This window comes from Apteryx mantelli, chromosome 18 (genome assembly GCF_036417845.1).
Source record: "Apteryx mantelli isolate bAptMan1 chromosome 18, bAptMan1.hap1, whole genome shotgun sequence".
Taxonomy (NCBI): domain Eukaryota; kingdom Metazoa; phylum Chordata; class Aves; order Apterygiformes; family Apterygidae; genus Apteryx; species Apteryx mantelli.
The window spans coordinates 9809914-9826764 of NC_089995.1; the positions used below are offsets into that span (position 1 = coordinate 9809914).

A 16851-nucleotide genomic window follows, 5' to 3' on the forward strand; every position below is an offset into this window, starting at 1 on the left:
AACGGTGGTTTTGGCTGAGTGAAGACAGAGTAAAAGCTGAGGAACCTCAGGAATTGGCCCTGCGTAAATACTCTGGAGAGTATAGTTTGCAAGCATAGATACCTTTAACTTATTTCGAGTACCTCCCGTGTAACTCTTTGCATGACATGAGGTCTCTTTTGCTGTCAGCGGGCTAATTCATGAGGCCGTAGCTCAGTTCTTACTCACGCCTTACCCAGGGTTTTGCCTTACTAGGAAGCAAGTATGACCTGCAAGGAAGTACCTCCACGGGCTATGTCCCACCACGAGGGGATAGGCTGAACAACCGCTGCGTAGACTGAGAGCAGAGTTAATCGCAATGCGTGTACAGTATTGTGCCGAGGAGAGACCTAACAAAGCTATAATCATAACCCAGAATAGTTCCTACAACATATATGTGCTTATTGCTTTTGTCCGTACATGCTGCATTCACTATTACTGATTACAGACAGAAGTACTGTACAGCTTGGACGGACAGACATTTACATTCAGGACTAACCAACAGCTTTTTTTTTTTTTTTACAGTAGAAAGGAACAAAATGCAGTGGACTCAAGTGGCTTATGATCTTCCTCCAACGTGTGTGCGTCCTCTAGAGTCCTGTTTATTAGCACGTTCCAAGACCTGCATGCAAATAGTTACACGCCCCGGCAGGTACTCAGAAATAGGTTAGGAAACGCTTATTGACAAGAGTTATTTACAATCGAGTTTTACAGTAGAAACAGATACAACATAAAATATTACCATCACAGTTATCACAGGACAGGTTGTGACTTGCTACAGGCGTGTAACAAATCACAGTCACGACAGGAGGCACAAATTAAAATAGTGCTTGTTTAAAGTGCTTGATTGTTACACTCTGCTATCCTACTCCAGCATTGCAACAACAACAACAAAAAGTCAACGTAAAGTGCTTTTCCCCCCCAGTATTAAAAACCAAAGACAAATTATTTCCTATGCAATTTGACATAACTTTATTGAAACAATAATATTTTAAAAACCTAGGCTGGTGGCTGCTAGTTCTGTTCATTTAAAATGGTCAAATCTTTTTTTTTGTTGTTGTTTTGTTTAAAAATGACTGGATGTTATTAAAACATCAGACCTGATTCTCCTGTCTCTCGCGGCCGCTTTGCACTGGCACTCCGTGACTCCGTGAGCTGTGCAGGAGTCGCTCCTGCCTGACATCCCTGCAAGAGAGAGCACAACCAGGCCCGGGGCGGGTGACTAAAGAATCCCTCATTTTGCATATTTATGTAACACTTGCATATCTTTCACTGCACCGCTCGGGGTGCAAAAAGCTTCAGACCGACTGGTTCCTCTCCTACGCCGAGGGCAAGATGTTGACCGTCGGCTGACGCCTAAAGTTGGAGTGCGGGCGGGAAGGGGGGACCTCCCGGAGCCATCCTGGCCCCTGGCACTGCCTTGTAGGGGCCAGCCACAGCACAAGCGCTGCACGAGCCCAGCACTGTCGCTGCGCTCGGGGCACCCCGGCCGGGCAGGGCAGCGAGCCTCTCCCCTCGGCGCAGGAGGGCTGCGGCAGAGCGGAGGAGTAGGGCGAGAGCACGGGTTATGCCCGGGAGAGGAGCTGAGCTCTCCTTCCAGGCCTGCTCCCCCCGGCCCCGGGAAGCAGCTCTGGCTGCAATGCCTCCGGAGATTCCTGCTTCTGCATGGCTCATTCCCACCTTCCCAGCGTGGGCTGTGCGTCCCCTTAGAGCCACGCTCTGGCCCTAGGGTAGCTAATGATTTTAGCAGAGGGTAAGTGCAAGTTTCACTACGTCCTAGGGGATGTTTGGAATTAGATACAAGTGGTGCAACTCACCCTGCTATTTCAAAAGAAAACGTCAGGTCCTACAGGATATTGTATTGTTAAATACACACAGAGCATTTTAATAATTGTTTTTTCTAGACCACTATTTGTTTTAAATGGTTTTCACTTGGATTTTCCAATAATGCAAGTGTTCCCTGTTACCTTTAGACATAATATCCATCAGAGAAAGCTGTAGATGGGGAACAGCTGCCCTGAAGCAGTGAGCATTGTATTTTTGATAGCTTTATACCAACCCCAGCAATTTATTCCAGAGTTCAAATCTGGCTGCTTTGGCATCCTTTATGGAACTAATGCAAATCTGATGTTAATATTTCCAAAAGGAGCTCTAGCGTTCAAGGGGAATGGATGGATATTTGGTCACATTGGCTTCACTGGACAACATGAAAGGAGATCAATGTGTGATCATGATTTGCAATCCTTTTTTCTGAACGATGTTTGTAGCGCTTGAATTGGGCAACGTCTTTAGAGTTGTTTCAGAGAAGGACATTTTCACAAACCCACACTGGACCTCCCCTCAGACTTTTAGAAACAGGTGGCTTGTTTCAGCCAAGTTCATGCCATGCAGAAGCTCTTTTTGTGTTGACTGTAAAGACATTCCTTTAAACTCTCAGTAAGTTCTTTTGGAGCATGTCTCAGATGCTTTGATCATGTGTGTTAGCATGTCCTCCGCCACCTGGTAATACATGGACTTCTGGGGAAATGTGATTTTCTAGTCTGACAGTCTCCTGATTGCCCTGGGTTCTTCCAGTGATACCTTCCATAGAGTAAATGCAGTTTTGCCCTATGACCTTAGGAGAGGTGGGTAAAGCAGCAGCTTCTAGATGGTTCTTCTCTGTTCTATAAACATTGTCCTTTTGCTTTAGATAACCACTGCTTGTAACGCTGTACTTGGGACTCACATTTCCTGGGGGACATCCAGGAGGACTTGAATCGTAAAGCAGCTGACCTTCATCATCTGTGTCAGCATCTATATATTTATGTATACCGGCATCATGGAAGTTGAAAGCTATGGCTGCCTGCTTCTCTGGTGACTTTGGGGGTGTTCTAGCACTCGCAGTTGTGTAGATGGAAGTTTCTGGACTCATCAGAGATCTGTCAGAGAGTAAGGAAGTATCTGTGGCAGCAGCAGCAGCTCCCCTGCTCTTGAGAGGGTCTGGATATATTCTCAGTACATTTGATGCTGGTACTAATGTGCTGGTGTCCTCTTCTTCCATGAAGTTGACTTTCAGAGATCTTAGTTTTAAAGGGTTACTGGCCTTTATGGAGCTTTTGGGACTTTCTATGAAAAAAGCAGAACGGTGGCTGCCCTCAGAGCTTGGGTTTATTTCCACAAATCTGGCACCACTCCCCTCTGGCCTGCTCTGCTCCTGAATCACATTAATGCCACCTTTGCAGGGAATGGTAGCAAGTGGGCTGTGGGAAAACCTCCCAGAGTCAGGGAACTCTGCAGCACAACTTATGAAGCTGTCGATACTTGACATGCTCCTCATGTCAATGATCCCATCAGCACGAGTGGTCAGCAAGGGCACCATAGGGCCGGGAAGGGTCTCCATTTCTAGCTCTTCCTTTTGTTTTCCAGGCTGACTTGAATCTTTAGTGTTAAGGTTTGGCTGTGACTGAGTCTTTGCCATTTTGTTATACATGTCCTCTAGCTGTTGGACATTCAGGTGCTGGGGACTTGAAGAAGACCTGGCTTTTTCTGGAGATCCTTGTTCTTTAGTTTCAAAAGATCTACTAGAGCTAGTTTCAGAGAGTGTTCTCTTGGTCCATTTCCATTTGTTGGGAGATAAATGATTGTCCTGAACTTTATCTTTTTTGGCTATGCTTTCTCCATTCTTTTCGACCACAATGTCCATGAGTTCTATACTACGGGCAAAAGCATCCTTCATGTTCATGGAGACGATACTGCCATTCCTTTTTGCTCTTTCAAGAGCTTCCCTGCGCTTAATGGCTTTCTCCTGCCTCTTCTGCTCTTTGTAGAACTCGGAGAAATTATTGACAATAATTGGGATAGGAAGAGCAATCACCAGCACTCCAGCAATGCAGCACAGTCCTCCTACTATTTTACCTAAAAGTGTTTTGGGGTAGATGTCTCCATAGCCTACTGTTGTCATAGTGATTGTTGCCCACCAGAAAGAAGCTGGGATGCTCTTGAATTTCGTATCATCCTCATCCTTTTCTGCAAAAAACACTAAACTGGAAAAGATCATAATGCCCATGGCCAAAAACAAGATGAGTAATCCAAGCTCATTATAACTCCTCCTCAGTGTAAATCCCAAGGATTGTAAACCCGTTGAGTGCCGGGCGAGCTTTAGAATCCGGAGTATCCTCATAATCCGAAAGATTTGGACCACTCGTCGTACATTTTGGAACTGAAGTACACTTTTGTTGGATTCTGTGAGGAAGATAGTGACATAATACGGTAAGATAGCTAGCAAATCAATAGCATTCAGCGGGCCTTTGAAAAACTTCCATTTCTTAGGCGAGGATAGGAACCGCAAGAGGTATTCCATTGTAAACCACGCAATGCACACCGCTTCCACATGGGCAAGTTGGGGGTTATCCGTGGTCTGCCCAAATTCATCCACGCCTTGTAGTTCAGGAAGTGTGTTAAGGGACAAGGCAATTGTAGATAGTACAATAAACATGATGGAAATGATTGCCAAAATCTGGAAAGGAAAGAGAAAGCAGTGAGTTCTTCTCATAACATATTACACTATCATTGTCATAAACACATGGCTGTACTTCCACTTAAACATTTCAAGACTAATTCTGCTCTTAGTTACACAGAAGTCAGATAAACCAATGTATCCTGAAGGGATTTAATTTTGGAAATTGTTTTTAAATATATCAGATGTATAAAGGAGGTAAAGCATCTGCTTCAACTCCTGAGTGTTCATCTCTGTGTATTCAAAGAACCGGTGCCAAGCAGCTGGGATTCCAGGAGGGCTGTGAAACAGTTCACTGCAGGAGCTTTTGATTAACTACTAATTAGGTGCCCAAAGTCTGTCTGGACAACAGGCCCTGAAATCTAAGCAAGCAGGAACGCAGTTGTGAATGCAAGATTCGTGCACAGTGATGCCCTCCACTTAATGCATGGTTACATCTGTAATTACAGGTGCCTCTGGCTAATCATAGAGATGTGTATATGATTATACCACATATAAGTGCACAAGTAATACATTTTGAATGACCAGTCTCTAATTTAAAACCTGGTTGTCATGAAGGACACCAAAACTTTTCCAAGCTTTCTAAAACATCTTGAATTCTCAGCTATTCTGTGTGCGACTGAGTAGCCATACCAGCCCCTCGCCACAACCAAGGGAAAGAGCAAACTTGTCCAGGCAAATCAAATTGTACAACCCTGAGACAGTCAAACAGGTCAGGTCCAGCTACTGGAGAGCTCAACCACTGTCAGAAACCCACTCTCAGGATAAAGACCGCAATGAGAAGAGAAGGGTCTGCAGTCAGCAACCTCTCTAAAAGAGAAATAAATCTGATCAGTTCCTGAGTCACTGACTAAACAGAGCCGAAAAAAATACAGTGCCAGTGTATTAGTGTATTTGCAGCTCCTAGGTGGCGTAGGCAGGCTGTCCTTCCATACCTGTTGCATATAGACTTTAATATTAAATACATTCTTTTTAAAAGTTTTTTTTGGGGGGAGGTTCTAGAGCTGACAGACAACTTAAGGAGCATTTTTTTTCTGCTGGTGGATTCTTTCTCTAACTCGTTAATAGGGTAGAAATATACCTAGTTTCTTAGGTTACTGCCAAAGTACAGAAGCGATTTCAAAATGCTCGTATATGTGACTAATGCTTTTATGTATTTATTGTGATGTAAGCTGGCTCCTTATGCTGGCTTTTCTTCTGCTTGAAAGAAAAGCAACATAAAGTCAATAGAAACCTATGTGTGTTATGGCTAAATGCACCTTTAAGTAATCAATTATGAAGCCCATGACAAGACTTTTGCACCATGAATTGCAGATCTGACTAGCTCTCAGTCCACTTCCTTCCTTGTCTATATAACTAGATTTTAGGTTTCCTCACAGTGACATCTCTTAGCCAACCTCACCATGCCAGAATACAATTATCACCATCTGGGGCACTGCAGAAAGAAACTCTTGCATAACTTCTCTTCAGACAAGTCCTGCACAGATATCCTAACTATCAGGAAGTATCCGACTTCTGAATATTTCTCCCTAAATGGACGGTCACCAGAATGGAACAAGCTATGGAGGCCTTGCTGCTGTAGGAGAAATATTCAGATCCAATACAATTTGGAAACACCACAGCCTTCTCTGGTAGAGCCTTGCCTCTTCTCCAAAGACTGAAAGGTAGAAGTGTTCAGCAAAGCTTGGAAGCTTTACTTGAATTGTATTAATATACCAAGCCTAAGCTATAGCTTTAAAAGAAAACTCAGCACATATGTCTTCAAAAAAAATCAAAATTTCAATTTTGACATTTTGATTTCAAAAAAATGTTTCAAAATCCACTTGCAGTTAAAGAAAAAAAAACCTTCCAAATCAATGTATTAAAAACATTTTCCTTTTAGCTCACTAAAAATATACTACATAACTCCGATTCATTCATGACACTGCAGACCTGGTAATTTAATCTGAAGAACGAAACTTGACTAGAAACAAAAATTAGTTTCATTAAACAGTCTGGTTTCAATGTCTAAGTGGGATTAAATGAAACAAGTGAACAGAGTAAATAGCCTTCTACGCAATGCTCCAATACTGGGATTTTTAGAATGTCATTACTTTCAGTTACTAGATTGTTACTAGGAAAAGAGCTGGGAATATTCCTTTTCTTTTTTAAACAGATTGCTTAAAAGTAATTTTCTTGTTAGGAACAGAAACATGTACTCACTGGAGACAATCTACGGATAGGAAACAGATAACCTCAAAATGAATCTTAACAGGTGAGTGAACTGAGTGTTAGAAAGAGGTCATCAGACGTACAGTCCAACTCAAGAGCAATCAAAAGAAACAACCATTTAAGTCTATTTGTGGCTTACGTATTTATGTGGCTGAATGAAGAGGTGAAAACTGAAGCAAAGCTCAGAGACATTTTGATCCAGGACCAAAACCACTTGGCTTGGCAAAGGACCAGAAAACGGATCCCTAGTGATAGAGGCGCCAGGGCCGGGGGAAGCGCGTGTGAACAGTGAGGGGAGGGAGGGAGGGCTGCAGAGCTGAGCAACCAGCAACGTACAGGGCACTGCACAGTGCTAATGAACCTTTTGCCATCTCCTCACTGCCTGCCTTCTCCATAAATCTGCTGCTCAGACACTAACAAACCCACTGTGAGCTTGTGCAACTTTGAGACTTGCTGAGACTTCAGCTTCTCAGCTGAATGAGCCAGAGAAGCTGTAGGAAGGCCTGGGGTGCAAAAAAATTAGGAAGAACCCTAGGATAGGGCAGAAAGGGGATCAAGAAAGAGCTCATGAACCCTGGTTTCAAACTCATGAAAATAAAATGTAAGACAAGTGCCTCATGCTGAAGCCTAGTGAAATTTAGATGTTGACTAGTTAAGCATGGATGGTTGTTTTAAAAGTAATTCTCTTGAAGACCAAACAAATACCGCTGAGAAGCAGGGAACCTGATTAACTTTCTTAGAAGGCTCTTTTTGTGTTTTTGCTATGATTTCTTTGTTGACTACTCAAGATTTCTGAAGGTGTTTAGGATGTTTTCAATGGTAATTTCCAATTGCTTGCTGGGTTTTATCTGTGCCTACTATACACTGAAGGACTTATTTGTAGACTTAGATGTACCTAGTGTGTTTTATCTCCCTCACTTTCAATGTAAATATTAACACTCCATCTTTATTCAGTGGATGGCATCCAGCAGCAGTAATTGGTGTCAAACCTTCTGTTTCCTTTGATATACTTTCCTGCTTTGAAGATCAAGACCATGCCAGATGAACAAAAATTTGAGAACTAGGAGATCTGAGGGTAAAATTTGTTTTGGTTTAGCAGATCTGGCCATGGAGCTAAGCAATAAACAACAAGAGACATTTATAATTTCTCCTGCAAGTGGCAGCAAGATGTCACCTGTGCTCCTAAGATACAGGTTTCCCCCTTGTTGATCTACTACAACCATTTATCTTTAGGAAGCCCATCAATCTATGAAAAACTTTTAAAGATGGGTTGATGGTCCTCTGGTATTTGAAACACTTTGGAGTTGGAAAGTACAAAAAACAGGGAGGTGAAGCATCTCCAGAGGGGGTACAAAGGACTTCTCATTCTCTAAAGCACACCTTGCCCTGGTAGCATCCATCACCCCAAAAAACCACCCAAGAAGCAAATTCAATCCATCTACTGTTGCTGTCCACCATTAGCAGAGAATTCAGTGGCACAGGGCTCTATCCCAACATGTTTATAACCTGATGGGATGTCAGGTTATAGAAATCACTGTCTGTCTAATAGTTTCCCATCACAGCTACACTGAATCTCTACCTTGGCAGCATTCGTGTTTTCAGAGCATGGTTTAAAACCTGATTAAGTGCTGAGATGGGAACGGGTCTGGGCTGGCGATCAGCCATGATGGACTTGGCTCCCCAGAAGGCAGCAGAGAAGGTAGGGTGAGTTTGGGAACTGCTGTCAATGATGCGATACAGAAAGCTGAAGGAAAGACATTCATACCATCAAGAATGCCTCTAGAGATGCTCTGTGCTGCAGTTAGTCTTTTCACTCAATTCCCAACTTTCTCGCGTTTCTTTCCAAACTTCACTTCTCTTTAATAGGAAAAGTCACTTGCTTAGGCAAGTGATCACTTGAGAAGAGTGTCTGTCATCCCTGCTCCAGAGCACTAACCTAAAACCTCACTGCTGGTCAGCTGCTTAAAAAGGAAGCAAGCATGGGGAAAAGGTGTCCTGATATTACATTAGTTTTCATGATTCTTTAAAAAACATGCAACACAGCCTTGTGCTGATGAAAGGCTTTGGACTGGCAATCAAGGAGTTGAGCTTGAACAGGCTCAAGCACAGAAAGGTGCCTAGAGCACAAGCTTGGTCTATGTTGAGAAAGGACCAGAGCAGGAAAGTTGTCAGAGGCCTGTTAGATTTTGTGAGTGCTGCTGAAATGTGCATATTCCTACTTAGCACAGAGCTAAGGCTCATCAGCCTCACTGCTGGCTTGTCTGGCACATATTGACTTAATATGGGGGGGCTGGGCCAGATGGTATGGTGCATGGGAAGGCACCTTCAGTATCACTGCAGCACATCTAAAGCTTGAGTTGAATGCCCCAAGTCTGCAGTAGGTCCTATAAAATGTATAGCTAAAAACAGTGGGAAAAGCTTGCAATCTAAATTTTGGAGGCATATGAAAAAGATTTGGAGGCACAAGAGGATGAAATGACTGGCCCAAGGACCCAGGCCACATCAGTGGCAGAGGCAGGAAAGGAACCCGTGTTCTTCTGACACCACATGCCTGAGAGTTAATCTGTGCTGTCCTTGCACAGGGGTCCATCATAGCTCATTACAGGAGCCCTGACAGGCCAGGTCTTACTGGACACATGTCACCACACCACAGACACCCTGAATTGCTCATAAAACTGATAAGGCTTAAGACTAATCTTTCCCTGCATGATTTTCAGACCATTTCCTCCAAGAGATTGCATGAATGAAACTGCGCAGCTCCCCATCTTTGTTTCCATACATGCTCTTACATTTCATCTGTGGCAACGCATGATAAATTGTGTAATTCCTTTTCAGGTACTTTTCTAACCATCTTGCAGAAGCTATTGAATGGGATCCCAATGATAGCACTGGCTTGTAGTGCAAGTCTCAGTATGTATAGGCAGGATTCCAGAAAAAATTTTTCCTCCTCTGACTGTTTTGCAAAGGTTTTTATTGAGTGAATCTCTGGATTTCTGCTATGGTTCCTTTGTGAAAGCTAAATAACCCAAGGGCAGGCAGGGCAAGGTTTTGAATGAATTTAAAGCAGTTGCCTCAAAGTGATTAGCATGATTGCACATATGGGCTGGTTATTACACATGCAAATGAGACAAGCAAGCTGATTATATGAGTAAGCATACTCCGTTTGTGTGCAACTGCTGTTCCCCAAAGCAGAATGGATGTACCAGGTTTGCAAGCCACCAACCTTCCCCTCCTTGAAAACTAGGCAGGTAACATTTACCACGCATCTTAAAGCAAATAAGCCGCTGCACAGAGCCTGATCCTGCTGGCTGAGTGAGAGTGTACCCAGGGATTCAGTGCATGGTCCTTTGGGTTGGCAAGGTCTGTGCTCATCCTTAGGGGGAAGAGGGCTCCCACAAAGACAACAGTCTGCTCAGGAATTTCCTGTCTTGCTCAAGTTTGCAGTAGCAGAAGTTTGTGGGCAGCAAAATTGGGTATACCACCTTCTAGACAGAACAGAGCTGGGTAAATTTTAGGCAGCAGGCACTAACCCAGCATTTGGGTTTGGTGGTATTTATTGCTTGTGTTCTTTGTATTGCTAGAGACTAACTAAGGTCAAAACATAAGACTCGAAATTTTCAAAGCTATTAAAATTAATGAGAATTTGCTGTCCAAATCCCATAGATGGCTCTAAAATCTCAGGGTAAGCATCTGAGATCTTTCTGCTCATGGCAACATGCCCTATACTTTTTCTGTATTCATACTCAGTAATGAAGCTGAGGTAGAGAGGAGAAGGGGTGGTGTGTGGGAGAGAGTAGGATGATATTTGAATATAGATCCAATATTCTTGGAAATACGATGAGGAAATTGTTATGTAATCAAGAAGTTCAATAATGGTTTTGTCTAATGCACTTTTTTAGCTCCATCAAGGCCTGCAGAATAAACTTGGCATCAGGGCTAGGTTTCATTCATATGCTCCATTTACTAAGGATTTTTCCTGCAATCTTCCTATTTCCCCAAGCAAGCAATATACTTCGAGTCAAATTGCCCAGTTCCATCCTGCCGCATCTATGCCAAACTCTCTCTCCAGACTCTGGGAAATAGAGTACAATGTATGTTGCGTGATATCCCACGTGCTCCGCAGTGCAGAAACAGGAGGAGAGTTCCTCAGTCTCCTCTGTGTTTCAGTTCTGCACAGGGATAATATCTCCTGCTCATGACAGTTATGCATATCTGTAGTGTTGATTGACAAGCACTTGTTCTAGGAAATCTCTTTTCGCTAGACAATGCCCATATATTCATAAACTGAAACAGTTCCCAGAAAATGGTCAATTCTGATGAATGTCATGTTTCTGACTATTGGGCTTGCAGAATGTTTTCTTAGAAAACACTGAGGCCATAAGGAAAGGTAGCACTTGCTTCTTGGATGAAGACAAGATAAGGCCAAACTTGGGGATAGGGTGGCAAGGGAAACAGAAAACTTTGCTTTGCTTTTTAGGGTGGAAGAATGTTAAGATACAATAGACAACCATGAATCTCCAAAATCCTTAAGCAAATCTTTAAGTCCCACTGATTTCTGTGGAATAAAAATCCATGATTAAGAACTTTCCTGATCTAGCACTTTGCACACCATTTCTATGCACAGTCTCAACAGGTCCCTTGGGACCTGCCTGCACCATGGGACCTGCCTTCTGGAGGGTCGGGTCCCGCCTTCTGGAGGGTCGGGTCCCTTCACACAGGCAGCTCGCTCACATCCCTACAGCTCAAGTGACTGTGTCCACAGCCTGCATGAGCTTATACCCTTATACTCTTCTGTAAGCACTACTGCTGAGTATAAAAACTATAAAAACAAAGCCAAGAGAAAACCATTTATATTCTCCTTTGGAAATGTCCGAGCTCTTAACTTTGCTATTGCCTGGCAGAGCCCAGGTTGAATATTGGTTAATTATTTGATTTCAGTTATAGCTGTAATAATTTTATCTGTTGAGAGAGTAAGTCACTCTTTGGTTTAAAGGGGAGTACAAGGATGTTGCTGATTATACATCAACGATTCCTTTACCTTAAGGCATCCAGAGAGCTGCTGCTACAGCTTCTGCTGAATCAAAGCTAAAGTAGCCAGAAAAGTAGCCTTCAAGCATGTTCGCCTGCAAATTCCTGAATGCTGTTAAAAACATGTTTAGATGTCAGAGAGCTATCAAGTCCCACAAATTATAAATGGTGTCAGTCTTCCTTGTGAGCAAAGCTCAGATGCAAATGGTATGCAGAGGAAGAAGAAAATGATAGATGAATGAAAATACTGAAAAGACAGACTTCAAAGGCACATGCTGTCAATAGACATCAATACAGTGGTAGTGCTCAAGAAGGGATGAGAGGGGAGCATCTGTCCTGTTTCTGCTACTTTAGCATGGGGAAAAATAGAAAAGAAAACAAACACATGGTATATGGAAGCTGAATTTTCCCTCCCCCCCCCCACCTCAATTTGCATTCTGTCTGGAAAGACAGTTTGGTAAAACATCTTTTATGCCAGAAGTAATCAGCATAATTATGGTGGCTAAACTGAAGTTAAAGCAGGTTGCTCAATGCTCTGTCCAGAGGAGTTTTGATAATCTCCAAGGAGGGAGGTTCCCCAGCAGGAGATGGGAGGATTTCACAACCTATTCTTTCCCTGAAAGACAACTAAAAAGATCACAGGGAAAACCCCAAGGACAGTGCACAGAATATCCCATCTGCTTTTAAATCCTCTGCAGTTACTGCAGGAAATAAAACCCCAGGACTTTCTACAGGCACATTTAATTAGTAAAATAGTCCTTTTCTCATCTCTTGTTTCATTCTGTCTTCTCATATGTACTTTATTTCCTACTTTCCCTTTTCTGTCTTAATTTTCCTCATTCCTCACCTGTCCAGGTTACCATTTTTTTCCCACTTTTGCCCTCTGTGGTCCTGCCAGGATCTAACATGTCAGAGTGCTAGACCCAAAAGTCTGATTCTAGCTAAAAGAACACAACAAGTCAAAGAACAGCAGATTGTAGCCCTCAAAGCAAGTAGGGGTAGGTAGCTGGACAAGCTGACCTGCTGAGGTCCCTTCCAGTCTAAATTATTTTGTGGCTCCAAGAACAGAAGTGTTCCAGGATACCCGCTGTGGTAAGCAGGGTACCAAAAGACAGTCCTTCCTGCCAAAATACTTGAGCCAGGTGAGACATAAGAGGAAACTGGTGGAGGAGTGACCAAAGTTATCTGCTGGTGACAGGTCAGTGGGGCTGGCAGCTGTTTCAGCATTATAGCAGCCTCTTATTATCGTGTTTTTTGCTGGCACTACAGCAAAACTTTAGCTGTGATCAAGGTCTGATTCCAGGCCACCTACCCAGAGAAAAGCAGTGCAGATTGGTGCTGACCTTCCAGGTAGAGCTGCCTTTCTTGCTATCCTACATAGTAGGCAGTAGCCCACAAGTTTGAATTCAGGCCTCCTGATAAAAAAAGCTAACTCATTAACCTTTGGCACCAGTCAACTCCTGGGAAGACAGCTCTTCTCACAGTGCTTTTCTGATATCACACCGTGCCAGAGAAAGACAGAGCTCATGGAAGACTCCTCCTGTCCCAAGCAGCCTGCTCAGCCTCAGACACTATTTACAGGGGATGCAGAGTTTAAAGTCTTGGTGTTGTCTGGAGTAGTTGCAGGAGGCTTTTTCTATGGTTAAATTCAATCAGCAATGTGCCAAGATAGCATGAAATCAACTAAATGTAATTAAGCAAAAACTATTAGCTTGATTGCTAAACCAGTCTTCCTCTCATTAATATGCATGAGAATAATTGATATTAATTCTTTTCAAATTTGAGGCACATTAGTCCTGCATATTATAGTGTGGAAGTTTTGGAAGAGTAAACCAGATTCACTGCCACTTTCTCACCAAAGGTGCTATTAGTTTTTCTGCAGGGAGATAGACCTAGTCATTGATACCATACTGGGATGCCACATGGCGAGGCAATTAGAACAGCACTCAAGTGATGTTTTGTCTGCAAAAATGGTGATCTGCTTAACCTTTTTCCAGAAATGCGTTAGGAGAAATGGCAAATCTGGTTACCAGCATCAACCACACTAATGACATACTAAATACATAAGGAATCCTGGCAGGAATAGAAAAATCCCATAGTTTCAAAACCAATGGTAATACCCTATACTTATTTAATAAGCTAGGCACTAGCCCTGGTTAGCTGCCTGTTATCTTGGTGCCTGAGCATTTCAAAAGGGTTATTCCTAAGGGCTGACTTTAGCTTACATGAACTACTGTACAGGCTCCTTCTGTAGTTCACAAGAGGCTTTTCCATCAGGTTTCAGAGGTTTTTCTTTCATTCCCAGTAGGAAGGGGGCCCACAGAGTTTAGGCTGAGGCATTTCTGCTGCCTTACAAATCCGGGGAGAAGTACTCCTCCTTCAGTGAGACAAATCCTCTCATCACATGGCTGCAGCTTGTGCAAAGAGCCCCCAAATTTGCACATAGTTATGTGTATGTTCACAGCCTGAGGTGAGAGGAGCTTTAGTGGCATGTTATATCAATGAGAAAACCTTGTGCTCACACAAGGGATTGCAGCTGCTAGCTGTTATTCCTTGCAAGTAACCTGCAAAAAGCTGAAGATTAGTGACCCTCTTTTGTAAAAAGAGGCATGCAAGGCCCACGGGTAACGGCAAACATCAGGGAGAACCCTCCAAACTCAGCAGCTTCCTACTTAGCCCTAGTTTCCACTCATGAAAACTCTTGTTCTCCCGAGCAGCATCTCCGTGCTCTGTAATGCCTGTACTTATCTTTGTGCTTGGCAGGCAGAGCTTGTACCAGACAGAAAGACTTTGATATTTAGTCCTGGATGCATTTCCATACATGTGAATCTGTTCCTCCCAAGGCTGGGCTCCCAATGCTTTCTTCTAACTATGGTAGATCACAAGCCCTTTGTTAGGGCATTGGTACAAAGCAAAAGGCTTTTAATCTCAAGCACAGATGGTTCTTCCCTTTGTAAGCACTAAACACTGGATTAGATATCACATATTTAATAAATAGCAATAACTGCATACAAACCAAAACAGCTAAAAACTAATCCTTGACAATTAATTATTCATCTTAGTATGAGGCCTTAGCAAGTAGTAAATAGAGGTAGGAGATACAGAATCTATTTGAAAGCAATACAAAAAATAAAAAACCTCTACATCAGCATTTCAATGAGAGAGTTTGATCAGCAAAGCTCAGTAAAACAATTTTGATGCATTTGAGCTGTAAATATAGTAGATGAAACTGAAGTCTATGAGATGCATACTTACTGTTTTATTTGTGAAACTCTTTATTGAGCTCAGAAAAGCCTCAAATTCTTTTAAGTGTCAGCTGGCAACCTGGAAAAACTCATTATTCCTGCGCCCACTGACTTCTGGGAGTAGCATGAACATAACCAGCCTTTCCAAACCACAGGAAATAAGCACATTCCGCTCTGGACAACCCTTAGCTTTCTGATCATTTCAAAATCTTTTATGATAGCCTTTCCTACGTCACTACATCACAGCCCATTCCTAGCAGCTAAAGTAGAGGCATGTTCACATAGAGGACTTGCTTTTTCTTTACCTCCTTTTGCAATGCTCAGGAGACCAGAGGAAAGAGGGCTGAGCAAAAGGGACAACAGCCAACACAGCTGGTTTTTATACTTTCCCTCATTCTTTACAGCTGTTTTACTGAATTTGTGCCCTTCACCTTGATAAAAGTCACCTGCCACTGCTTGAAGCATGCAGGTGTCCTGACTTTTAGGTAATGTGCACTGAAGAGAGGCAAGAGAGGAGGAAGAGGAGGCAAGTTTTGCTGTAAATGGCAGATGAACAATACCTAGGAGTGCATCATATTGTAATACATGTGCAGAATAGCAAAGACCAACATCTAAGATTAAGGGAAATCATATCACTAGGCTTTAGAGCATTTCTTTTACCTTTTTTATTTGGGTTTTCCATGTTAATATTGGATGATGCCACGCTATATACTGGCTAGTAGGAATTACTCATGTCACGAAAGTACTTGAAAAGCTGAGCCTTCTTGAGCTCTTAAATTTGAGCTGATTTGATTGTCTCGTTATCATAGCAGATTTTGGAATAGCCAAGTTGAACCTTACTTGAACTTCCTGGCTACATTAGCACTGTTTTTCTGTCTCCTCCCCATCTCCATCCATGAATAATAAAACCCAGTATCACTTTTTTAATATACTATTGAGGCCTCCTAGTAACTGTTTGCTAAACAAACACAGTCTAACATGGTGTGTTGGGGGAGAAGCATACTAAAGAGCCTGATTTTTCTTTGCCAAAGATAGAACTTGTCATTCCAGGGACACGCGCAGTTTTGATGTCCTGGGAAACTTGGGATTTTCTGTTCGGCATGTGGTCCCTTTATCTCAACATCAACCAGACTGCGAGCATGACAGCTCTGGGGTTTGCAAAACACATACCAAGTGTCGACTGGGGCCAGGCCACTTTTTTTTTTCCCTGTTCTCCTGAAATTTCATTACAGTTCAGCTGAACAGTCCTCATCTTGGCCCACTGCTCTCTTGAATGTTTTCATTTCAGAGCAAGGCTCTGGCTGATTGACTCATACTCAGCTCCCAAGACACTCCAACGAAGCAGCTCTAGCGTTGTATGTATACTTTGATTTTGAGTGAAAGCTCTGCTTGGCCAGCAAAAAATAACATTTCCCTCTAACTGCACACAGGCCATGACATGTTTAACTGCTGGCTGCGAGTGTCCCCCCAGCACAAGCATCAGCCCCTTCCTCTCTGTGGTAGCTTCCTCCAGGGACAGAGCAGGAGGGCGAGAGCTGGTCTGCGAGAGACTGTGCGATCCAGCACAAGGTCGGACACGAGCCACCCCGTGCGCTCGTTCAGCCACCGGATAATGCTCTGTCTACAATCAGGTTGCATTATCCCTAACGAGCCCTGGCAGATGCTCCAGCACCCTGCTCTTCCGGCAAGGCAAGCTGGTAAGATCCCACCTTCCTGAGGGCAGCGCTTAACTCTTTCCACGTTCACTTGCTTGCCTTGCACCCAGAGCCCCTGTTCGGCCACGAACGCTGCACAGATATGCAAATGTTCCTCGGCAAAGGCCAGATGTTAACAGGGTCCTGAATGAGGCACCCA

The 16851-nt window shown here is 43.2% G+C and overlaps 1 protein-coding gene across 1 annotated transcript in view; it reads right to left on the bottom strand.

Annotated features, from left to right (window-relative positions):
* Positions 1-573: 573 nt before the first annotated feature.
* Positions 574-16851, bottom strand: part of KCNB1 (potassium voltage-gated channel subfamily B member 1) — a 138093-nt gene continuing 121815 nt past the window's right edge. The window contains exon 3 of the mRNA XM_067307793.1: positions 574-4513. Within this exon, the coding sequence (XP_067163894.1) occupies positions 2477-4513 (2037 nt within the window). The 3' untranslated portion in view covers positions 574-2476. The remainder of the gene's footprint in view (positions 4514-16851) is intronic.